General features: G+C 37.2%; 2 protein-coding genes across 3 annotated transcripts in view; one reads left to right on the top strand and one right to left on the bottom strand.

The window, feature by feature from the left end:
- The window catches only part of farp2 (FERM, RhoGEF and pleckstrin domain protein 2), a 48,246-nt gene extending 34,890 nt beyond the window's left edge, over nucleotides 1-13,356 (top strand). The window contains exons 14-27 of one of the 2 annotated variants that reach the window (XM_060867774.1): nucleotides 361-533; nucleotides 868-957; nucleotides 1,290-1,423; nucleotides 1,990-2,071; nucleotides 2,139-2,376; nucleotides 2,558-2,688; nucleotides 2,965-3,033; nucleotides 3,635-3,724; nucleotides 5,627-5,709; nucleotides 5,805-5,923; nucleotides 6,308-6,471; nucleotides 7,802-7,909; nucleotides 9,754-9,905; nucleotides 10,727-13,356. In XM_060867774.1, coding sequence (XP_060723757.1) covers nucleotides 361-533; nucleotides 868-957; nucleotides 1,290-1,423; nucleotides 1,990-2,071; nucleotides 2,139-2,376; nucleotides 2,558-2,688; nucleotides 2,965-3,033; nucleotides 3,635-3,724; nucleotides 5,627-5,709; nucleotides 5,805-5,923; nucleotides 6,308-6,471; nucleotides 7,802-7,909; nucleotides 9,754-9,905; nucleotides 10,727-10,817 — 1,724 coding nt within the window. In that variant the 3' untranslated portion in view covers nucleotides 10,818-13,356. Of the gene's footprint in view, nucleotides 1-360; nucleotides 534-867; nucleotides 958-1,289; nucleotides 1,424-1,989; nucleotides 2,072-2,138; nucleotides 2,377-2,557; nucleotides 2,689-2,964; nucleotides 3,034-3,634; nucleotides 3,725-5,626; nucleotides 5,710-5,804; nucleotides 5,924-6,307; nucleotides 6,472-7,437; nucleotides 7,578-7,801; nucleotides 7,910-9,753; nucleotides 9,906-10,726 lie in introns of those variants that run through there. The other variant, XM_060867776.1, reaches the window with a different exon arrangement.
- Nucleotides 12,136-23,791, bottom strand: stk25a (serine/threonine kinase 25a). Its single transcript, XM_060867777.1, has 11 exons — nucleotides 23,517-23,791; nucleotides 20,722-20,952; nucleotides 19,397-19,453; nucleotides 19,144-19,252; nucleotides 17,266-17,423; nucleotides 16,860-17,045; nucleotides 16,609-16,754; nucleotides 16,419-16,524; nucleotides 15,481-15,549; nucleotides 15,103-15,239; nucleotides 12,136-13,750 (listed from the first exon to the last, which is right to left on the bottom strand). The coding sequence occupies exons 1-11, from the start codon at nucleotides 23,544-23,546 to the stop codon at nucleotides 13,711-13,713; spliced, it is 1,269 nt and encodes a 422-aa protein (XP_060723760.1). The 5' UTR covers nucleotides 23,547-23,791; the 3' UTR covers nucleotides 12,136-13,710.
- Nucleotides 23,792-25,183: the final 1,392 nt, after the last annotated feature.

Below are 25,183 nucleotides of genomic sequence, written 5' to 3'. Positions count from 1 at the left end.
CGTTGTCTGTAGTACATTGGAACCCAGACTCACATCTGGGATGGCCTCTATGCTTGAAAAATATCAGAAATACAGTATTATAATTTTAAACACTGCCAAATGTTGATACATTGACCAATTAGTTGATCCAAGTACAAAATGAAATTTTTTTTCCACAAATCTTGATCATCCCCAGTTTTGTTCCTTCTTAAATAAGATCAGATTGATAATTATTCCATGTGTTGTTCCAATTGATGAAAACATCACATTTCAACATCTTATCCACCTGTATTTATGTACTGGAACAGATATTTTTCTCTCCCATTTTGCTTTAAATTCGTCTGCATTAATTATTCCCTGTTCTTTCTTCTCCTTTCTCAGGTCCCATAATGGACAGCCCCCAACTGTCTCCCTTTGGGTCTAAGTGTCCTCTGAGTATGTCCACGTCCTTCCAGATGTCCACACTCAGCCTGCCGAGTCAGGCACCCTCGAGTCCTGTTCTCAACGAGGGGGGCAGTGCCAGGCTAGAGGAGGAAGAGGAGCTTAGGAGGAAGGTATGCTGTTGTAGGTTGTCTATGGCAAGTTAATCACACTCTAGAACACAGGTTTTGGACCATACAAAGGCCATGTATATAACTGTATAAAGAGTTTTTTTAAGGGAATCATATGTTACATTACTCTTAGGATTTATTACTCCTACCATTAACATGTAAATACACACAGGGCTACTTTTCTGTGTATGCAGAATGTATTATTTTAGTCATCATGCTACCTCACTAATAATACATTTGTAAATAGGTCCTGAACAATTAGTCATCTTTTCTAAAATGTTACACTGTAACATGAGAGTGTGTTTTTACTGATATTTATCTGTTTATGTCTCTCCAGAGATATCCCACTGATAAAGCGTATTTTATTGCCAAAGAGATTCTGATGACTGAGAGGACGTACCTGAAAGACCTGGAGGTTCTCACAGTGGTGAGCAAATCTGTTCACAAATAACAAATAGCAAATCGTGTGCGCGCGTGTGTGTGTGTGTGTGCATGTGCGCGCATGTGCGTGTGCGCGCATGTGTGTGTGCGTGTACGCGCATGTGTGTGTGCGTGTGCGCGCATGTGTGTGCGTGTAGTTTGGAGTGTCACTGTAAGAGTGGTACATCTGTGTGAATGTGTTGTACACATGCAGAATCAATAGTGGGGCCGATGTCTGCGTCTGTTTTATGCATGACTTATTGATACAGACATGATGATGAGGTCTGTGTCTAATATGGATGTGTTTTATATCATGCTGGCACATATGTGTGTCCTCAGTGGTTCCGCAGTGCAGTGATTAAAGAGAATGCCATGCCTGAAGGCCTGATGACTCTCCTGTTCTCCAACATTGACCCCATCTACGAGTTCCATCGAGGCTTTCTCAAAGAAATTGACCAGAGGCTGGCTCTCTGGTACCTGTCCACCTTTTTTCTTACCTCAAATAATCAATCATGGACAAAGCACAGTACATTTTATGGACCTATTCCAGACACAGCGCATGAGTACAACAGAACAGTAAACACGTTGTATATTTGTTGCTCAATTACTTAAAGTAATTAGGCACATTAAGACTATGTTCCAATTCTGAATTCTTCAGTGGCAATGTGGCAAAAGTTTCTAAAACAGATCCTTTTTTAAGTGTTTTACATTTCTGTCTTCTGTCTGTTTTTTTTTTTTTCAGCACCCTTTCCAAAATATCCGTAACTGAAATTAACAGTTTAACAATTTGCAATTTAAAGTTTAAAATGAAGCGTCAATTAGGATCTTTATACATATCACTTTTATTATAATAAAGAATTTAAAGCCAAAGGATTTGGGGAAAAGATTTATCTGTGATTTGGTTAGAATGAGATTTTTTTTGGTGCAGCTCATGTTGTCATGTTGTAAGAACACTGTAGTTACTGATGTACCACATATAGGACACAGCCAGTGATAGATTTATTTAATCTCTTGCTAATATTATTTCTCTTTTCCCCAGGGAGGGTCGCTCTAATGCTCATGTGAAGGGAGATTACCAGAGGATTGGTGATGTCATGCTGAGGAACATGTGTGCCCTGAAGGTGAGGGCTTAAATAAATAATGAATGGAACATTCATCAATTTTATTTTAATTGTATTTTTTCCTCAGGAGTTCACCAGCTACCTGCAGAAGCACGACGAGGTCTTGACTGAGCTGGAGAAGGCAACGAAGCGTGTAAAGAAGCTGGAAACAGTGTATAAAGAGTTTGAACTGCAGAAGGTGTGTTATCTGCCCCTCAACACCTTCCTCCTCAAGCCCATCCAGAGGCTCATGCACTACAAACTGATCCTCGAACGCCTGTGCAAACACTACTCCCCCGAGCACAGGGACCACCAGGACTGCAAAGGTAACCACATTCACACATTCCATCTGTAACTCCTAGTAAGTCCAGGAGATCAGAGCTTAATCATGGAATTGGGAGAGCATGTGATTGCTGTGAGAATGATTCACACACAGGACACAAAGTTAGATGACTTATTAGCATTTCTCTATGTATATACTACGAGTATATATGTTTGTGTCTGTAGAGGCCCTAAAGGAGGTGGCAGAGATAACAGCTCAGCTGCAGAGTAGCCTCATCCGACTGGAGAACTTCCAGAAACTGACGGAACTGCAGCGAGACCTGATCGGCATTGAGAACCTCACTGCTCCTGGCAGGGTGCGAGTCCTGCTTTATTTAACATAATTAAATTTTTCTCTCAGCAAGCAAAAATTTGAAAAATATATACTTATATTTATTTATAAAATAGCAGTAGCACACCAGGGCTTTATGATTAAACTTACTGTTTAAAAACTATTTCTTTTTTCCCAAATTGATAAGAGCTCATGTTCTACCTTTTCCCCAATTAGACAAAAAAAAAATCAACTGATGCTGTACAGTACTGTATTAAACTGTAATGATTTGTGTGGTTTGTAATGCTTTTGTGATCACCAGGAGTTCATCAGGGAAGGTTGTCTTTACAAGCTTACAAAGAAAGGCCTGCAGCAAAGGATGTTCTTCCTGGTGAGTTTACACACCAATTGTTTTCTTGCAGGATTGGACAAATCACTAGCCAAGAAGAAAGGGAAAAACAACTCCTTATTGATTTTGGGTTGAGAATATTTTTAAAGTAAATGCATTTCACAGTGTTACAGCATTGATCTGCATCACTATACGGAGAGCTGCTTGTTCCAAATCCCACAGCTTACTACTACTCCTCAGCAGAGGTCTGATCTAGTTTTCGGTAGAAGTGTTTTTGCTAGGCTGAATGATTAGACAATGTAATTTTAAGAACAATCAACACAGTATATGGAAATATGAAGAGAAAATAAAAAGCTGTCTTTATAATATCTTTTTATATGTGATGCACGCATAGAACAATCCAGTTTATAGTCAACAACTTGCAAATCTTTTGTTGTGGGTGCAAACATGATTATGTTTTGAAAAAAAAAAACAAAAAACATTTACTCCTCAGATGGACTTAAGTAGCTTACTAGCTAACTGTACCTTATTACTTTAGATAGCTACCACTAGCGAATACATTTATCTTTTGACTTTCATTTCATTTTGAACAGGCTTTTCACCTTCATCTTTACCTTTAACTGACCTGAATGTCCCATCTCAGTTTTCAGACATGCTCCTTTACACAAGCAAAGGTGTAACAGCAACAAACCAATTTAAAGTTCATGGCCAGCTTCCCCTCCATGGCATGCTTGTGAGTATATGGCTCTATTTCATTTCCATAACAACAAACTTTGCCTGTTCTGTAATGCTTTCTTCTTTATTTGTCTTAATCACTGCAGTCAGTGACCTTGTTTGGTTTTTGAAATGGATGACTATTTACTTTACATTTACATTTCTATCATTTGGCAGACGGCTTATTCAGTGCGACTTACATTATCTCATGTTTATACAACCGAGCAATTGAAGGTTAAGGGTTTTGCTCAGTGGCCCAACAGTAGCAGCATGTTGGACCTGGGAACGAACACACAACCTTCCGATTGCTAGCTCAACACCTTAAACACTACCACACACCCACTTATTTGCTCTGGCCTACTGTGAATAGTTCATCTTAATTTTCAAACTGCAACTATCTCTATAGCAAGCGTGTTATAGCAAGAAGAAATCTATACATCAATTCTGGGGATATATATATACTTACACAACAACATCCAATCCAATACAGTATTTGCTTAAATGTCCAAGCAGCACTCTTTGAAATATGGTATTTTGAAACTTTACTTTGTTTTTCTTGTCTGTCAGGGTTTTTTTTGTATTTCATACTTCACAACAGAATATTTTCAATTTTTACCCAAAGATTTATTTGTGATTTCCAGTAGTATCGGTATATTAAATAATAAAATGAGTCTAGTAGTATTAAGTCTATAGGACTGGATTGATATATTATTAAATACATTTCCACACTCTTCTTCTCATCATCATCAGTAGTTCTTCCATATTTCCTCCAGAGTGATTTGTAGGGATTTTATAAAGCCTCCAGAATTAGTGGGAGAATGTCTTCTAGACTATCAAATGATTTGAAGTCCTTCATAGGCAGTAAATGAAGTCTAGCTGAATGTTACTATTTAGCATTGTTTATATGGCTGATAACACTCAGCACATTGTAAGACTGATGTAAGTCTTTAGGTCTGAGGAGGATTCTGTGGTTATTGGGATTTGGGAGACATGGGGCAGGTTTTTGGGTATGGAGCTTTGATGGTACTGTGCAAATGGTTGGGTATATTGAGCATTGTAGTGTGCAGTTATTGTGCGGTATACTTAGGATATAATTTAGCATTGTGTTAACTATGGTTGTGGTTTGGGGCAAGTTGAGAAGGATTTTAAAAAGCTTTAGGACATTTCTTCTCTCTCGCTTTCTCACACACACACACTTTCACTTTCTCTCTCTCTCTCTCTCTCTCTCTCTCTCTCACTCACTCACACACACATTTTCTCTCCCTCACACACACACACACACACACACACACACACACACACACACACGCTTCACATTCACGTCTCTGCTTCACCCATGCATGCAGCTCATTGTGCTGGATGGTCCGGTGAGTAACAGCAAACCCAAACACTTCGAAGCTTAAGTCTGAGTCCCTGCCCTCTCCCATTTTTCCCCCATCTCTCTCCATTTAAGGTCATGTTCACCATTTGTAAGAAAAGATTCCATATGAACTGTCCCCCTCACAACCTCAGGGTTTGAAATGTTTCAGCCATTTTCTAAGTTGTGGTGTAGTTTTTGTGTTTGTATTACAGTCCCCGTGAATGTTAATTTTGACTGTTTATGGTTTTATCATGATGCTTTTTAATATATTACCTGGATGCCCACCTTCCAATCTCACAATTGTTGTTAGGCTGTGTCTTGTATAGATATTGTCCTCATAAGTTGTACGTATATCTGGTTTGACCTTCACATGGCGCCACCTGACTTCCTCTGTTAGTGCTTTACAGCTTCAGTAGAGTCCTGAACAATCCCAGTAGCTGCTGACCCTGAGCACACCTGTAATTCTTGGACCAACTTTAAAGATTATTTGTGGAAAGCTTCATGCTCCTTTAGACCTAGCTGGCTGTGTGTGGTTACCTTTAATGAGTGTTTGTGTTCTAGGTGGAGGAGAATGAAAATGAGTGGTCGGTTCCTCACTGTTTCACCATCTACTCAGCCCAGAGGACCATCGTGGTGGCTGCCAGGTGACTCACCATCTACATTGCATAATATAATACAATAAATACAATATGTGCCTCTGCTCACATTTATACATTCTGTCTTTAACTTTTTTTTTTAGCTCTAAAGTAGAGATGACAAAGTGGATTGAAGACCTAAACATGGCGATTGATATTGCGAAGAAGTCACAGGAGAAATCAGATATATTTCTCGACCCAAGTCTGTGTGATCGCTCCAACAGTGAGGGTTATTTCAGCTTATAAATCCCTTCACTTTACCCCTTTGCTTGTGTTAGATATAAAACCCAACCTGTTTTTCTCCGCATGTCCTCTCCTCTCCCACATCTTCTCCTCTCTTTTCTCCTCCACCATCTTTAACCTCTCTTCGGTTCTGTTCTTTCAAATCCTTTGGGTTTTTTTTTCTTTTTTTTTAAATTTCCAATGCACTTCTCTTTGTTCTACTTTTATTCTTCTTTTCCCATGTTTCTTTTTTCTTTTCTCCTCTCCCCCTTTTCATTCCTTTTCTCAATGCCTTCCCTTCACTCTTCCCTTTTTCTTTCTCACCTCCACTCCTTTCTTCTCCACTCCTTTGCTCCTCCTGTCCTCTCCCTTCACACTGCGTTAGGGTCATCTGATGAGGTGTCGTTGGAGCAGGAGTCTGAGGACGATGTGAACTCATCCCGCTGCTCTCTGGACAAACAGAGTCACCATCGTGCCAACACCACCATGCATGTGTGCTGGCACCGCAACACCAGTGTCTCCATGTCTGACCACAGCCTAGCCGTGGAGGTAGCGCTCAGAAACGCACGTCCTCTCGAACACATGCACTTCATCATATACAGCCTGCTGTTTTTCTCCACACATGTATACAGCTTAGGCAGGCGCGACCTCATAGCTGACATTATCCTTCATCCTTCTTCTTACCTTCCCTCATCTTCCACTTTTCCTGTTTGCTCCTTTAACAAAGTTGCAATCTCCTGTTTTTCTTAACACACCAGACTGTAAGACGCGTCCCCTAAAATTTGCATAGACAAAGGATGTATCTTCCAATCTAATCTAATCTAATCTTAAGATTTTTTTTGATTTACTATGTACTATTCGCACACCATATCTAAATGTACGCATGGAGATATGTGTGTGTGTGTATATATATATATAATATGTATATGTATATGTGTATATATATATATATATATATATATATATATATATATATATATATATATATATATATATATATATATATATACATATATATATATATATATATATATATAAATTTGGTATTTCCATGATTATATTTTGAGTGCAAACTTTTAATGTGTATTCCAAAAAAATCAAAAGGTTTTGTATTTGTTACATGTATGACACATTATTTGCTAGAAAGCAAACAAGTGTCTTATAGTCTGGAGATTATCTCTAACCTTAGCATTTGTTTTGTTCTTGTTCATGATGGATGTTCTTTTTACTGACCTTAAATTCTCTTTTAAACAGAAAAAGGTAAACCAGGTCTACTGACGCTGCATGTTCAATTAACATTTTCAGCTCGGCAGTGTTTGACTTCTGCGTCAGTATTCTCAAGACTAAGTTCTTACCTGTGGATTAAAAGCTTCTAACTCACTAACACACAGTTTCTGTTTTTCTGCATCATGCCTGCTTCCTTCCTTCTGTCTCACTCTGCACATTTCTCTCTGTAACTCTCACTCTCTCTTTACTTCCACTCTTCTGCACGTCCTATTGCCTGTGTGTCTTCAGTGTTTTTCTCTCCGGCTGCATCTCCGGAACTGCCTCCTCGTTATATGCTTGGTCAGGGACAGAGACCAAACACCATCACACACGTGTGCTGGTACCGCACACAGAACCTCTCTCTTTCTGATTACCTGCGCATGAACCAGGTACACACAGCAAACCAAACTTCTCCGAGGATGATGTCCAACAAGATATTTTCTAATGAACTGATCGCGTTACATTTCTGACCTTTTCCTAGAGACGTTTTTAAAACTGGATGTTTTAGCCAGAGCTCTGAATCTTTGTAAATGTCAAGCCATAGTATAAATCAGCATGGTGGTCCTGTTTGTTCAGTGACATCTCTGAAATATTGACTGCTCTTTCTCTACAGAACCAGCTGTCTGGCTACCTGCTGAGGAAGTTTAAAAACAGCAACGGCTGGCAGAAATTGTGGGTGGTCTTCACCAACTTCTGTTTGTTCTTCTACAAGACACACCAGGTACTAACACTCCAGAATTATTTTTAACAAAGCTCTGATTTTTTTCTGGATGCATTTAAGACCCAATCAAGGGTAGTTAAATAAGGATTAGAACAATCGGTTTATTAAAACAATTTAGTTTATTAAACAGTTCAGCCATCGTAAATTTGCTGTTAGTTTTGCATTTGTGCTACAGGTTTAATGTAAGAATTTAAGATAGACCTGTCCTGAAACAACATCTTGCTATTTTTGTGATGTGATTCTGGTGCTAGTTCATTGCCTGGTTCTGTTTGCATTATTCTTGTGAGAAATAAGCAGTTGTGAGCCACGCTGATGTCACTGAGGGACTTGACTAGCTCAATTGTATTATTTAATATTTAATAGAAAGACAATGTAGAAATATAAAGAAGACAGCAAAGGAGAGCTGAAGTATCTCACTGTCAGCTTATAGTCAAATAGTCATTTTAAACACGTTAAATAATAATCATTCATTAAAAATCTTGATCTACAAGTAATTCTCAAGGTGAATGTTTATTATTATTTTTTTTATGGATGGTTTATACTGAATGTCTGTGTCAGAAAAACAAAGCAGTCACCCGGTAGAGTGCTGCAAGATTGACACACGTTTGTAAGTCAACACCCTGATGCTCTCGACAAAAAGGCTTTCCATGGTTCAATCCATGGATTTTTGGATTATTGCAGAAAATAATCTGTGACCTACAAAAGTTTCTGATTCTTACACTTTTTTTAAAAATGTTAAAATTCATTTGGTTCTTTGTGTGGATGAATCTGAATAAATGAAAAGGTGGAGTTGGAATAGTTTGTAAGAATGGGAGTATAAACACAACAAGGCTCTGGTAGATGAGCTTTCCTTTTCGTTGTGATGACGTTTAATGTCCCTGACATCCTCTGTAGTTCTGTTTCACCACTTATCAACTGTCTTGACACATAAAGACTTTAAAAAAATCACGAGTGTGGCATTCGTGATGGATTTTATTTTTAAGAATAAAACTTTAATATCTTGAGCTTGTGTTAACCACAGACCTTATATCAGGCAATTTAACCAAAATCCATTTAAAAACTCATAGACTATGGGACAGGAAACGCCAACTCGTTTCCAGCTTTTCCGTGATAGCACTTACTCCTTAAGTTCATATTGTACAGTGTTCCATGCTGATATTCTGTCCTGACATGAGAAACAGTCAACTTACACCCGTTTTTAGAGTGTAGGACATGTACAGTACTGTGTATTTGAAAGATCTAAATAAGGATAGCAGGGAATTTAATCAGTTTTATTTCTGTCTTCAGATTAGATGACTGATGTTTGCCGAGTGTTAGAAGACATTGTTGTATGCGTAGGGGAAACTTTAGTATCGCTGCTACTACTGTGTTCATACTATGGAATACTACTGTCATATTATTGTGTGTTATTTTAGCACGACACATGCAGAAAAGATATTGCATTGACCTACAGCTGTTCAGAGATGGTTTTGCAGCTCTAAACCGGCCACCCATTCACTTAAGTTCTTGAATGAGGCTTTTAAAGCGGATGGTCATGTTAAATAAACACTGAAGTCTGAGGTTTCTACAATCGAGTCCAAAACAATCCAATGTTCATACAAGAATAATGAGCTCGAACAAGGACCACCATATCTGGACACATCTGAATGAAACCGATTAGTGCGTTCATATTCAGACAATGTTATTTTTGCTTTTGGCTTCTCCAAATGACTTCTATTTAATGTGCTGTGTTGATTATAACCCAGACTTCAGTTTCAGGAGCAGCTGTAACAACATCCATTTTGAGCCTCGGCCACTTTTTCGTCTTGGGTTTGAGAGTTCATGATGTTCTATTTTTCATCCAGGATGACTTTCCTCTGGCTAGCCTGCCTCTGCTGGGTTACACGGTCAGCACACCCGGGGAATCAGACAGCATTCATAAAGAATATGTCTTTAAGCTGCAGTTCAAGTCCCATGTTTATTTCTTCAGGGCTGAAAGCGAATATACCTTTGAAAGGTAAACCTTTCTCATTTTCCTTAATTATCATCACCAGAATATAGGTAAATGTTTAGTGTATTAAGTGTTCTCATTTCATTGGGAATAAACATTGTGTTGCATTGTGATATTGAAATGAATTTTATTTAGTCCACTCTAACTACCAAACAGTAGCCTGTCTAATACTCGGGAAATGGTACTACTTGTTTCCCTTTTGTGTTCCAGTTTGCATGCTTTAATCTTTTAAGAAATGTAAAAAAAAAAGAAGTCATCTGGAATTCACAAATGTCCATGTACAGGATCATGCACATCAGCACACTGGGAAGGAAAGTTCAAACTGTTACTGGCTAAATTTCTCAAAGGCCTTCGGCTGATTTGTTCAGCAGACAAACATTTTAGAGGACAATTAATATTAATTGCAGAGCTCCTCTCCTGCACCGTCTAAATCAGGGGGAAAAACAAAGCCAAAAACATGTTTACACAATTCATTTAATCACATCGAGGAATGTAGCAGAATTAATTAACAGCATTTCAGCCTCAACAACATGGAAATACCGAGAGCTCTTTTGCAGATTAGAAGATTCTGCACAATAATATTTTTGCTGGAACTCAAACCATCTGGTTTCTTATGTTTGCTTTTCATAGGAACGGTCACTGCTTTTTGTCCTGATATCCTTGAATTTGTATGAAAACTGTAGGTAGATGAGTAGTACCAAGTACCATGCCATTAAACACTGGATAGCTATGACCCTTAAGTATAATGAAACAAGCTGATTGGGACTGAAAAGGTGAATTGTGGCATGAAGTAAGAGTGTGTGTGTGTTTTTGTTTTTTTTTTTTAGGTGGATGGAGGTGATAAAAAGTGCAGCAAGTGCTGTTGGCAGAGTGAGTCTGCTCATCCCTAAAGGCCCAGAAGAGATGAATGGGAACTGAAGCTTGAAAGTGAGGCTGGTTGTCCTCCTGGAGCTCAGGGCTGGGCCCTGCAGACTGCCATGAGTCTACACTATTATTTTATTTAATCCTCTTTGTCTCATTGCTCATAATGCCATTATCTTCAACCTTTCTTCTGAATGGAAACGGAAGAAGTCGGGGGGCCGTCTAATAACTCGTTACTTTTTTTTTTCATCTTTGACATGTGGGCTACGACCCCTTCATTTTAAAGTCATGCCAAGTTCAGTTTTCCAGAAGTGTAATCTAACCATAAATGGCCTATTATGTTCTATTTTGGTTCATGTGGTCTTGCTTCAATTTCAGCAGTCACATTTCTAAAATTGCCAGTTCTTCATCTCAAAACTGGGAGCTTGTCCCAAACGGTTTTGTCTCAAGCCCATTAGGACGTCCTGAATGAGTTTCAATGTCATTAAAAGCTCATTTTGTGTAATCTTCTCAACCTTTCATATTTACGGGAGCACAGTAACGGAATGTTGCCGAACGGAGTAATGGACTGAATCATGTCTGAATGGTAGAGTAAGTGAAATGATTGAAGAAAGAAGTCTATAGAACCACAGCGGCATGGATCAGAGGATATGGCAGCACTCAGGAGATGATCTGGTTTGGAGAACGGTCATCATCCTCTGTAAACTGTTGTAAAAGGACAAGGCATGGTATTGAATTAATGGCACTGGAATTAAGATGAGTGACAGAATAATAGGTGATCTGGTGTGGACACGTGAGTAAAGTCCGTTGTTTGTGTGTGTGCACGCGCTCCTGGTCAGTTCCACAGTCATCACTGTAAGACTTTAGTGACCTTATTGTTTCTTATCCTTTAATAAAATGCCTGGTAATTAATAGTTATATATGGAACTGCTTTGACTCATGTAAATGTAAGATATATTGATATATATTGAAACAGCTCAGTCAGAGAATATATAACAGTTTTGTTACTGACAATGCATTTATACACACTTGTCATCTAAAAAAAAAATAAAATGTAATTGTTTTTCCTGGAGGACCACAAGGGGGAGTCAGCATCTCAAGTATGCATCCAGTCCTAATCCTAGCGCTTGCTGACACAAACCCCCTAAGCTAGTCTTTCAGACTGGGGGTCAGGATAGTTAGCATCAGTTTCTTTTAAACATGTGGCTCTGCTGATTTCTCCACTTCTCCTGCACACTAATTGTGAAGAAGGGAACACGGGCCATTTGGGTAACTGCTCGTATTAGTTAAGATTCATATGCTTAAACCAAAAAAAAAGGTCAATGTGATGAAGTTTCATCAGATTATTATTTTTTTTCTTTTTTTAGCTCATAGAGAAGTGTTGAAGCACAGGTTATGCTGTTTTCTGTGTTATTATTAATCCTTTGTTCCACTATAAGGGCCAGTTATTTTATGTAAATATTTGGGTTGTCAAAGTTTCTTTTAAAGGAATATTTCTGTGAACAGTTTGATTTACACAGTTTTTCATGTATCCAACTGCTGCTGGTTACCCAAGACAGGTTTGGTGATTGAAATTTGGTTCTGCATGAAAGCTGCAAGGATATAGCCACACACACACAAACACACACGTCAATGAACAAAAGGTTTCATTACATAGAAAAATAAGTCAGTGAAGAAAATAACTTCATCCAAATAATCTTTAATGGACGGTTCTTACTTCAAACCTGTTTGTGTGGAGTGACGACAAACTGTGCTGAGGAGGAAAGTGATTCTGGCTTCCGTGTGGCTGCTACTACTGTCTTTTTTTTGCTGTATGTATTAATTCTGTTCTTTTTTTTAATACATTACTATGTGCCATTACTCAGAAACCACATCACATAGCAGCTATTAGTGCAAAACTAAAACAGACAGACATCAGATGATTCTTGGCTGATCATTTGTGTTGGTATATGGATAAAATTGTGTAGATTTCACTTTCACCTGAAGTGTTCCTTTATGAAACCGATATATGTTGTGTTTACTCGTAAGGGCTGAGATTAACTGTAAATTAATTTGATCTTATCTGGGAGATTTGACTTGATATTGATTGAATCACAGTCTGCTACATTGGGAAATGGATGCTGTATTGGGTCCAACCAAAGACCTAAATGTCTCATAAGACTGAATACCTTGGCTGAAGTTTTTTCAGCCACACATTAATCGGTACTTGTGACTATATGGATACTTTTTTAATATAAGTAAGCAGATATTATGCACAATTCATAAATCCTGGATTATTAGCAGTTTCATCAAACCTCTGGTTGTTTTTTTGCTCATTACTTTTTTTTACACTTCTTTACCCAAACTGGAATTTGTAATATTTCTCTCTTGACTATCCTTTCCACGTAAAAAGTCATTTTCACACGTCACATGTAGAGTTTAGAATGAGCTTTACCAAAGCTCCAGGTTGCTTCTACCATTTAGAGTGACTCTGAACGCCATCTTTTACTCCTGTCTCTGATGCACAATGCTCCTATTTGTGTACCATGTTGCTGTAGTCAGTCCCATGTCATTACATTTAAAAAAAAAAACTAATAAAAACAAATCTGGTAATTAATTTTGGATCTGAGATTGAAATGTAGTCTCTTATTTGTAATGGAATCTATAATTCATAAAGCATTCAATGCCTTAGTTTCTGTTCTAAAACGCAGCTCCATATCTTTGTATCCTTGAGGTTTATTAATATGGTAAAATCTAACATCAAATCCTGCTATAGACAGATCTTGACTTTGTAAAAGCAATCATTATTCTATAAAGAAACGATGAAACACATCCCATAATGTGCCATAATAATAAGATGGGTGGCACTGATGAAAAGGTCCAGGCCTTTTATAAACGGTGTTGGAGAGGATACCATGAAGAAGGTGGATCGATGGTGTGATTTAATGCAGACTGTTTTCTCTAAGAGCTCTCATCGCTTTGGAGGTGTTGTGTTCCCATTAAGTGTAAACCTGTAGGAATAGGAACAGAATGAGTGAGAGGTGAGAATCACAGACATGTAGAAATGATGACCTCTGCTCTAGTCACTGTTTGTTTATATAAACAAGTCGAGAAGCTTTTATTGTCAATTCAACCGTATAGAGCTAACACAGTACATAGTGAAATGAGACGTGTCTCCAGGACCATAGTGCAACATAGAACAACACAGAGCTAAGGACCTAAGTTAGTCCTAGCCAAAAAAAAATTGCATCAAACAAACAATATAAAACACTACAAGACAATACACAAAAGCAGCAGCAACCAGAGTATATACTATATAATCTATAGTGCATGTGCAAAAATACTGTAATGAACACTTAATGTAACGAATTGTGCAGGACAGCATGGTAATGTTAACATCTTAAATCAGGGGTGTCCAGTCTTTTCTACAAAGGGCTGATGTGCTGCAGGTTTTCATTCCAATCATGCAGAAGCCACACCTAATTCCACCTGTTTAATCAGTTGATCTTGGATTTTACTTGACTCTCATTTGTGACTTCAGCTTGATTGGAGAGAAAACTGTACCCACATGGCCCTTTACAGATAAGACTGGATATCCTTGTCTTAAATAAATGTAACATTTTGCATGTTACTGATGGTGACGAACTCACAGATTGGCAGTATGAGCATTATGATGTTATGTAGAACTTAACAGTACATGACTTCAGACAGTCCAAACTACTCAATTAGAAACTCAAAAAACTTAAGTTTACTGAGTTATTACCAAAAAAAATTATCTAAATTGTGTCAAATTATATTTCCAAACACAATAGTGTTCATTCATTCAGTTTCAATAAGCAGTTTATCCTGGTCAGTGTCTCAGTTGATCCAATGACTATCCCAGGAACACAAGGAGTGAGACAGAATACACCATGAACATGACTACATGACATGAGCAGGCTAACACACACACACAATTATCTTTAACAAATCCACCAGTGGTGGCTCAACTGGTTAAGGCTCTGGCTAAGGCTCTGGGTTGTTGATTGGAGGATCGGGGTTCAAGGCCCAGCACAGCCAAGCTGCCACTGCTGGGCCCTCAACCCTCCCTGCTCCATGGGCGCTGTATCATAGCTGCCCCTGCACTCTGACCCCAACCTCCTCAGTTGTGAAGAAAAGTATTCCACTGTGCTGTAATGTACAGTATATGTGGCGATAATAAAAGCTTCTATTCAATGGCATGTTTTTGGAGGAGGAAACTTACACTGACTTGATAGAAAATTTGAAAAATCCCCACAAACAGCATTTATAGGGCTTGGGACATTTCTTTCATGCATATGGTATTTTATAAATTGCTGGCCTTAATCAAACCAAACATCTTTACCTGCACATTCTCTCAACCACATGGGTGAGTAAACGGTCTGAGATTCCCGGACTCGACTCCTCTGCCAGGTTAAAGGCATTCTCCAGCTCCTCTAATGCACACACAACTCCTCCAGTCACACGGCGCTTTTCTTTGATCTACACACAGAAATTAGAAATGAGCACTACAGCTCTAGAGATCTCTATTTGATAACACTGCTGCTGGTTAAGTGAGCATATTCGAATGACTTGAGTGTTTTGTGCCGTGTTCGTTAAACTTCTTTGTGATGTTAATTATATAAACCCCCCCTCAAAGAGGCAAAGTAATGATTTGAATTTATAAAATTAGTGCACTCTGGATAGCATTTAATTCTATCATTAATGTAATATAACTGCATACCTCTCTAAAGGCCGGTATGAGGAGTGTTTTGAGTGAGGAGGACTTCGGTTTTCTCTTCATCACATCTGTCTGTGGTGGAAAACAAAAAGTTGTGCCATTGCTTAATTATCACAACATTTTTATAGTTGGAAATTGCATTGTATTAAAACTTAAATTTTTGTATTGTATTACTGAATATCTGTTTTTTCTTTCACATATTTCTTCTTTTTATTTCATCATATTTTTCCTCCTTACAATTTAAGTCCATGTTGTTTTCATAGAATGGGTGAAAAAATAAGGACTGCAGTTCTAATAACTGAACAAATAAATTACAACAAATTACAGTTGTTTCTGTGACACTTAAATTATTAATATAAATATATTAATATGAATACACTTTAAAAATGAAATTAATTACAGATTTGTGCCCTTAAGGCGACATGTAATGTAGAAACATCTTCAGGAAATTGTGATATATTTGTCATATGGCCCAACCCTAATTCAGACTAGCACACAGGGTTTCCTTGTTATTAACACAACAAATAATAGCTGAAGTGATTAAGGCTCTGGGTTGTTTATCAGACGATCAGAATAAGCCCCACCACCAAGATGCCACGGTGATGTATCATACAGCGGTGATGTATCATGGCTGACTAAACTTCCAAAGCTGGGATATGGAAAGAAAAGAATTTCACTGTGCTGTAATGTATATGTGGCAAAATAAAGACTTTTTCTTCTTCTTATACTCGAGCAAGCATTATGATTTCATGACTGGCCTGTGTGAAATGATCACAATTATTACATTTGATTTACTCAATTTAATAAGTAATATAAGAGTAATAATGTCCAGGTTTAACACTGTTCATTTAGCTATTTCTACTTCCCTCTGTGTGTCTACATGACACCTACTAATTCTGGGAAACAGTGGAAATGAATAAGCTTTATGTACACACACCAACCTTATTCTCTGGATTGTTATTTCCTCTCTGAAGCTTGTTCAAAGGTTGTCTTACGGTGGGAGGGAACGTCCACATAGGACTCTGATCTGCTTCGCCTTCACCATCCCTGACACACACACACACACAGGTTAGCTTGAGAACTACACTTCCACTGTTGCAATCATTACAATTATGCATTGTGACCTCATACATGTCTGAGTCATCAGAGCTGGACTCATCCCCATGGCCCTCAGACTTCCAGCGTCGGTAGCGGTCGATCAGCTCTGCTAAGTAGGATGTTTTCCTAGTGTAGCGACTAATAAATTTATGCTTAAGCAGCTCTTTGGCTGTTGGTCTCTGTAGAGATAATCAGTATTACTTTCATCAAATGACAGCAACATGTAAAATGTAACATTGTATTATTGGTTTATTATTCTTAAAAAAAAAAAAAGGGACACTCACAAACCGTGGGTCTTTGTTAAGACACGCTTCCACAAACTCCTTGAAGGCCTTGCTGTAGTTACCCTCCAGAGTGGGCGGGTTGTTTTTAGGGATGAGGAAAAGAACCCTCATGGGGTGCAGGTCTGAGTTCGGGGGCTCTCCTTTGGCCAGCTCAATGGCTGTGATGCCTAATGACCAGATGTCAGCCTAGGATGAAGAAAAAGTAAAAATACAAAGGAGAAAGGAAGACGACATAACATTTAGCACCCTTGCCATCTGTTGCTTTCTAAATATTTCAACAGGATAATTTACAAGAGTGAACAGAATGCATGCGATGCTCAACAGATGTTGATTTGTAACTTAAATTAGAGACTTAAACCTGACACTCTGAAATTGTCTGTGTGAGTGTGTCCATGGGAAAGAATACCTTAAAATCATATGCAGACTGTTTAATGACTTCAGGAGCCATCCAGAATGGTGTTCCCACAAAAGTGTTCCTCTTGATCTGTGTGTCTGTTAGCTGACCTGCCACGCCGAAGTCGGCCAGCTTCACCTCTCCGTGCTCTGACAGCAACACGTTAGCAGCTGTTTGTGATCAGAATAAACACACAGCAGGTCGATTTATACTGCGGCATTATTCATACCATGTTGCTGTCGAATGCTCGATTATGTCATTCAAATCACAGGTTTATATCAATAAACTTATTATATTACAATCTAATACCATTACTGGTTCTATAGTAACAGTCAATGGGACGTGTATGATGGATAGTCACATAATTTATGACTCAATAAAGTGTAAATATCAATAATGGCTAAATGGCTAAAAAGGGCTGTGAGTTAACAAAAAATATCTCTGTTTACTGAAAAGGATGTATATTTATTTATTTATCTATCTATTTTTCTTTAAGTAATCTCCTGTGTCAGCTCTTAACAGTAACAATAAGCTTTTTAACTCCTCGCACTGCACCCTGCACCCTCCGATCTACCAGCACTGCTCGATTGGTTCCACCATCTCTCAGGGTAAGAGGCAAGTATACGGCGGTTTAAGACCTACTTATTCAGGAAACAATTCAACTAGCACTTCAATCCCTATCTTTTGCATTTATGAATGAATGAATGAATAAATAAATAAATAAATAAACTTTGAAACATTTTCATTGTAACTTTGAGCAATGTTTTAAACTAATGGTATCTTAAGTATTCAATTCAATTCAAGTTTATTTGTATAGCGCTTTTTACAATGGACATTGTCATACATAACATAAACATAAACATAAAACCAAAGATAAACATAAGGAGAAGTATAAAGAATTAATATAATAAAAATTCAAGATATATACAGTTCACAGTGTGTATGTATGTATGTATGTGTGTATGTGTGTATGTGTATTTGTCCCCAATGAGCAAGTCTGAGGGCTCAGGCAACAGTGGCAAGGAAAAACTCCCTTAGATTGGTAAAGGAAGAAACCTTGAGAGGAACCAGACTCAAGGGGAACCCATCCTCATATGGGTGACACTAGATGGTGTGGTTACAAATATACAAGTATCACAGAGTCCAACTGGAGCCGGTAGATCTGTAGATGTCTCAGGGTTCTCACAGAGTCAGCCTTGTCTCAGTGGAGGTCCAAAAATTTCATCTTAGCATGGGTGTCAAGTATGTAACCTAGTGAACCAGCATTAATGTATCCAATGATAGAGATTTAAGCACTTATGTATGTCGCTCTGGATAAGCGCGTCTGCCAAGCGCTGTAAATGTTTAACACATTAGTGTCTACAAAACAGAGAGCACTTTCCGGTTTCTCAGTAACATGAGATGCTGTATTTTTTTCCCCTTATGATCCACAATATTAAATCGAAGTATAAACTGATCAAAAAAATTACATATTTTAATTTGGATAAAATGCTAAAGTAAATGCAAATTGCCCTGAAAATAACAATTTAAGATAAAAAAAAAAAACAGAACATGTTGTTAAAGAAAATAATATTATATTATATAATAATATAATATAATAATATTGAGGGTTGTAACAGTAAATCCACTCCATCCAGGTCACTTTGAACACTTTACAAGAAAAAAAAAACTCAATAATTTCTATAAAATCAACTGGATTGTAATTTATAATTAATGCATCGTGTTATAATTAAATTCATACGCTAACAAATAAAGCAACATGATTTACGGGTTTTGGCATGGAAGGAAGGCACGTGTTTTGTAGCTTTGTCAAAGTTGCCAGACTTTTTTATGTTTACATTGAAATGTAGAGATTTTACAGAGTGAAACAGAGACTATTTCAGTCCTGACCTTTAATGTCCCTGTGGATCTTCCTCTCTAAGTGGAGGTAGTCCAGTCCTTTAAGGATCTCTCGGAGAATAGTGGCGATGTAGGCCTCCTCCAGAGGTCCTGGCTTTAGCTAACACACAACACAGAGAAATCCCACACCATGTGGCAAACTGGATAAGATACCCAAGAAATGCAAATGAAGAGTTTAATATGTTTATATCTGTATTGGAAGCACAATCAAAAATTCAGGTTGCTGTCAATAATCAACACTCACCATGTCTAGTGCAGAACCACCACCCAAATACTCCATGATGATCCACAGCTTAGTGCCCTGTCATTATACACAAATCCTGTTAACATCACACTCACATTTAATCATTCATTTATTTACCCATGGAATAAGCTTCCTGAGTTTCAAAAGTTTTGTTTACAGTTAACCTCTTACAATATTTACAGAATGATGTAAAGTAAATTCCACATTTTACAGTCAAGTCACAAGTCACACTTAATTAGTCATCTAGCAGGTACTAAGACAAGAGATGTTACATTGAAAGAAACAGTAGAACTGACTACTCAGGGCCCCTTGACTAATAATCCCTGGACTGAAAATTATACATTTCTTGACATGTGAAGGGGAACATGTACAGATTTCCTGCATGAATTCAATGTTACATCTAACCTATTTGGCAGAATGTCTAGACACTAGTCTCACAAGCCAGAGTTCTAGCTTTTTCTATACAGCCTGATACATTTTATAATGAATGTGGTCAAGAACTATTTTCATAGAAATGGGCAATTGGACTGAAAGGGTAGAAGACAAACTGATTTTCTCATTTACTCATCACGAAGTTCTTTAAACAAAACTTTGGTGTTAATAAGATTGTTTTCTTGCATGAGAAATATCCTGTGAAATATCTAAACATGGAACTGCAGAAAGCCAATCAGATTGCAACATTAAAGATCTCGATGCCTGTGGACAGAAATGTGTGCAAAAGATATTGGACATGTATATCTGACACTAGCCACAAGATACTGCCAGTCTGAGCCTTTTTTTAGTCACGTAAATAACAGCTGTACAATGAAATAACTAATTTCTCAACTAGCATGGAAAATATTATACAGTGTAAATACAACTGGAATTTAACACAAAAAACGAATATATATATATATATATATATACATATACATATATATATATATATATATATATATATATATATATATATATATATGTATATGTATATATATATATATATATATTCGATGAGTTCATTTTATGTTTTTTTTGTAGACTTTTTATAGACACTTATTTATGTATATTAGATTTATATATAGATAGCTTTTATTGTTTTTCTTTTTCCTGTTTATACACCATAGGACTGAGAGAAGCTAATAAACTAAAGTCTACATCAATGCTATTTATGCAACAAAGTGATATTGATTTTTTGCTACTAAAACACTCTTGGGAGTGTGCAAGTTAAAATAAATAAAATGAATTATAATGAAGAAAAGCACAGAATAAGATAACTCAAGCAAAGCTGAATAAAGTTCTGGTCTTGTTAAAATATGCAGATGAGTATGAATATCTTGTCCACAGACCTTCAGGTAAGAGCCAAAGTACTTGGTGACGAAGGGACTGTCACACTGGCTGAGAACTGTGATCTCCTGCTGAATGTCTTCGATCTCATCCTCTGCCTCCTCCAGATCTATGATCTTAATAGCCACTACCTCTTTGGTGTGGTTGTTAATTCCTTTGTAAACTTCTCCAAAGGAGCCTTTGCCGATGCGCTCTAGTTTGGTGAAATACTGCTCAGGATCCAGACGAGTGTTCTGGTCAATAAACAGATACACACATTAAGCATTTTAATGTTTAATCACAATTTGTAAAAGGAAAAGCAAAAAAACGCATCAACTGATATAACAGCATAAGACTTTTCCCGAACACTCTGGAGCAGTCCTCTTAGAGCTGAAGTGGATGTCACACATTAACAGTTACCAAGCAACAGGTATCACCTGAGGACTTCATCAGAGGTAATACAATTTCATACGGTAGACAAATCAGGAAAATCAGGCACTGCAAACATTTAATGCATTTTACAGTACATCATCAGTAGGATGAATGTATTTGCCAACCATACAGTATAAACTAATATATTTCATGGAACAAGACACTTCCGCCTTTGGACTTTCCAAGAAATACTCAAACCTTTATAAGGAGCTCAGTAGCAATCTGAAACCAAAAAATAAAATCATCACTCATGCTGGTCATAAAGTTTAGAAGATAAGATCCTGCCAAGGGTGAAAGCTCTATCAGTGCAATCCAATTTGTCCCCATGTCCATTAAACTGTAATTGTCCAACATCTTGTAAAAGTAAGAGAGCAAAGGTTTAGCCATAGACACCCATTATGCATACATTAAAAACAATGGACTGAAATGTTCTTCCCCTTCTCTCTCCTTCCTTTTAGAATGTCTAATACTATTGCACATAATGCCAATTTAGTAAAAGAATAACCCCAAACACACATCCAAATGAACACCAAAATACTCACAGTAACAAAATCCACTAGTTTCCATATTTGAACCCATATTATGAATATGTATGTACAATATATATAATATAATGTTTTCCAAACATATTTCACAGTTAAGGTTTTCAACACAGCAAAAATGAGCATTGCCTTGAATAAATATGAGCCTTAGGTTTCCATATTCCACCGACTAAAATACTAAACACTAAAGACGTGGTTAGTTAAATGTGGGTGCATATCTGAAACATGTTCTTTAGCTTTTGTGTGAATGTTTGAATTGTAAAAACATCATGTTCATGAGAAGACTGTTTTATTAATCCCTGTAGCCTATGTTGATTTGAGATAAAGAGGAAGTTGCGATAAAGAGGACAAGATTAATTGTAATGTTTATTTTACAGCACGTGAGCTAATCAGCATTTTATATCAAATAGCCTGTTTTATTATGCAATGTTGAATGTAGCAATACAAAAACATATCAAAACAAAACATGGTACGTCATAGTCTGACCTTATTCACTACTTATTATAATGTTTTTGAATTATAGGTATCTCTAAGGACAAAATATATGTTATTCTTCTCATGCAAAAATATGGAATTGAAAGAATTCATGTTTTTGTGCAGGATTTTTGAATCTCTTAAAAATGAAACATTCTGGAAATATCCAGTCCTAACATAATTTCTAACATCATCAGCACCTACATTTTTCCAGGCCCAAAAACAGTGATTTCCTGAATACCACACCTTTAAAAAAAATGATCATCATTTCTAGATTTAGAAACTTAATCCACGTGTCATGCAGAGCATGCTGCAGCAACACTCTGGCTTCTTAAGATACCTCACTCAGAGGATGAGAGTCAGGGCTGAGCAGGATGGTATGCTCTTACTCATGCACACATGTTCACTTTGACTTGTTCACACCTGCCACCGCTGTTAAATACTCAACTTATGGCAGTCTAAATACCTGCATCTTGTGCTTTTACAACACTCATACCATATTGAAATTACTTCATCTCCCATTGGCAGGTTCAGACTTTTACACGCCACTCATTTTTACATTTAGATTTATGGCATTTTGGCAGACACCCTTATTCAGGGCAACTTTCATTTATCTCAATTATACAACTGATCAAATGAGGGTTAAGGGCCTTGCTCAGGGACATAGCAGTGGCAGCCTGGGATTAGAGCTAACAACCTTCCAAGCAGCCAGTCAACACATTTTGTTATCACACTAATATCAGTGGGATAAAAGAATGTATAAACATCTTATATTTAAAGATGGGTTCAGATGTAACTACATACCTTTCCTATTAGTTTGACTGACATTTCAGGTAAATAGTATATGAATAGCAGTTAATAGTTGAGTATCCAAAAGAAACAGCTAAGCTTGCAAAATCACAGTACAATGTACTAATTAAGGGAATTGTTTATTTAAATTCATTTTAACCTGCAAATCTGTCCATGGTTTACCTCTTAGGCTACTATAGCAACAGCAGCAACAACGACAACAACAAGAAAAACAAAAACAACGACAAAAAGCCTATCATTTTCTGATTAACATTTACACCAAAAACATGACACACCACCCAACATGTTCTGTTACCTCCTTTAGGCAAAGTTATCAAGATCTGATACATCAATGATGACAAACCATCTAATAATGACTTTCTTGGATTCTGCTTGTAAGGTGATTTTTTTCTTTACTTTTACAGTTTTATTCACAGGTGTATACAGACAGGCAGACAGAGAGTTAGATAGATAGATAGATAGATAGATAGATAGATAGATAGATAGATAGAGAACTGCATAAATACACTCACCCCTCAGGTGGAGATTAGTATATTAGTATATTTATTAGTACATATTACCTGGTTGCTGATATACGACAGATGCGCCATGGTGGCGGTCGCACCGCGCAGGAGCTTCTGCTCTCTTCCTTTCTACCTTTCTTCCCAAATTTCCTCCAATATTTACGCACCGTTGTCTAGACCGTTGTTTTGTTGGGACACACACACACACACACACACACACACAAACGCTTCTGTCTGCTTCCTCAGACACAGCACTGTGTCCCTGGCTGAGTTTGTAAAGCGTGTAATCTGGTATTCCCGTCCATCCGAGACAGCTGTCACGTTTCCGTAGATAAATATTTACTGAATGTTTAATCTCTCAGTATGAACAGAGAACACGCCCCTTTCCTTAACAGATGATGTACTGCGCATGAACTATACTTTTGGGTATTGTAGTTTGTGCGAGGCGGTTTTTTAATACTACTACTACTACTACTACTACTAAAAATAATAATAATAATATAATAATGTTATTAACTTTTTAATTGACTTTACAATTTATCTTTGCTTTAAATTATGCAAAGCATTTGTCAAAAACCAATTATGTTTTGGAGCTAAATAAGGGGTAAATAATAAAGACGGTGTTCCTACTAGAAACATTGCTTTTGTTTGTACGAGAGACCCATTTTCGGCTTTCTTTAACTCATTATGTCCAAAGTTTAACCGGTTTTATTGCTGCGTGTTCATTTACGCTTTTTCCCTCAAGGGGGCGCCATTGAGCCAAAACAGTTTACTCCAGGATTAGCTGCAGTATCAGCTGGTACAGAAAAAAAACAAAAAGTTTTATAAATATTCCATTTTTTTTATTGTTTTCAAATTCAGATTGAACAAATCAGACTTTTAGATATTAGTTTTCAAATCTAAATTGTTGAATCTTATTTTATGAAAATATATATTTGAATACAGACAAATTTCAAATTCTAAAAAACAAGGAGTTTAAATGAGATTACTTTGAAATAATTAAATAGATAATTTACAATTTCAATTTTCATGATTTTAATTGTGCTTAATTTTCATTATTAAGAATTTTAAGTTAAGAAAATTAAGAATTTGAAGTTTTTTGCTTCCATACCAGCTGTGCTGCTTCCACTTGGTGCTTATACACAGTTCAGTTCAGCTTCAACCTGTTGAATACCAGGACTGGATAATATCAGATAAATTCTTTTTTAAACTATTGAAGGAACTGCAGTGCTAAATTATATGTTACGTTTCAGAGCAATTTACAAGCTTATAGCTTTTGGCAAGACACCATTAAGATTCTGGCCAAGTCGTTACAGGTAAATCAAGTTTTGTTGTTTTGGGAATGCGTGTATCTCTGCCATTTGTTTTGCTGAAGAGACAGTACAACAATATGACACTTTTTCTGTTTTATAATGATTGGAGATATGATCCAGGGACTATGCCAAAAACAACCTGGGTGGTACTGTACACCAGACCATCATAGGGTACCATGCATACAGACATTCACAATTAGGAGGAATGTATCTTAGTCTGTTCACCTTCCAGCATGTTTCTAGGAAGTGGGACAAAACAAATGAACCCAGAGAAATCCCACACAGACATGAGAGAACATATACAGAAACAGACAGTAACCAAAGCTGAGGATTGTACCCCAGACTGTGGAGTCACTACCTGCTGCACCACCACACAACCCATGCAATGAACAAATTATATAAATAAGACTA

This window comes from Tachysurus vachellii, chromosome 4 (genome assembly GCF_030014155.1).
Source record: "Tachysurus vachellii isolate PV-2020 chromosome 4, HZAU_Pvac_v1, whole genome shotgun sequence".
NCBI lineage: Eukaryota > Metazoa > Chordata > Actinopteri > Siluriformes > Bagridae > Tachysurus > Tachysurus vachellii.
This window is presented reverse-complemented; position numbering and strand designations above follow the sequence as displayed.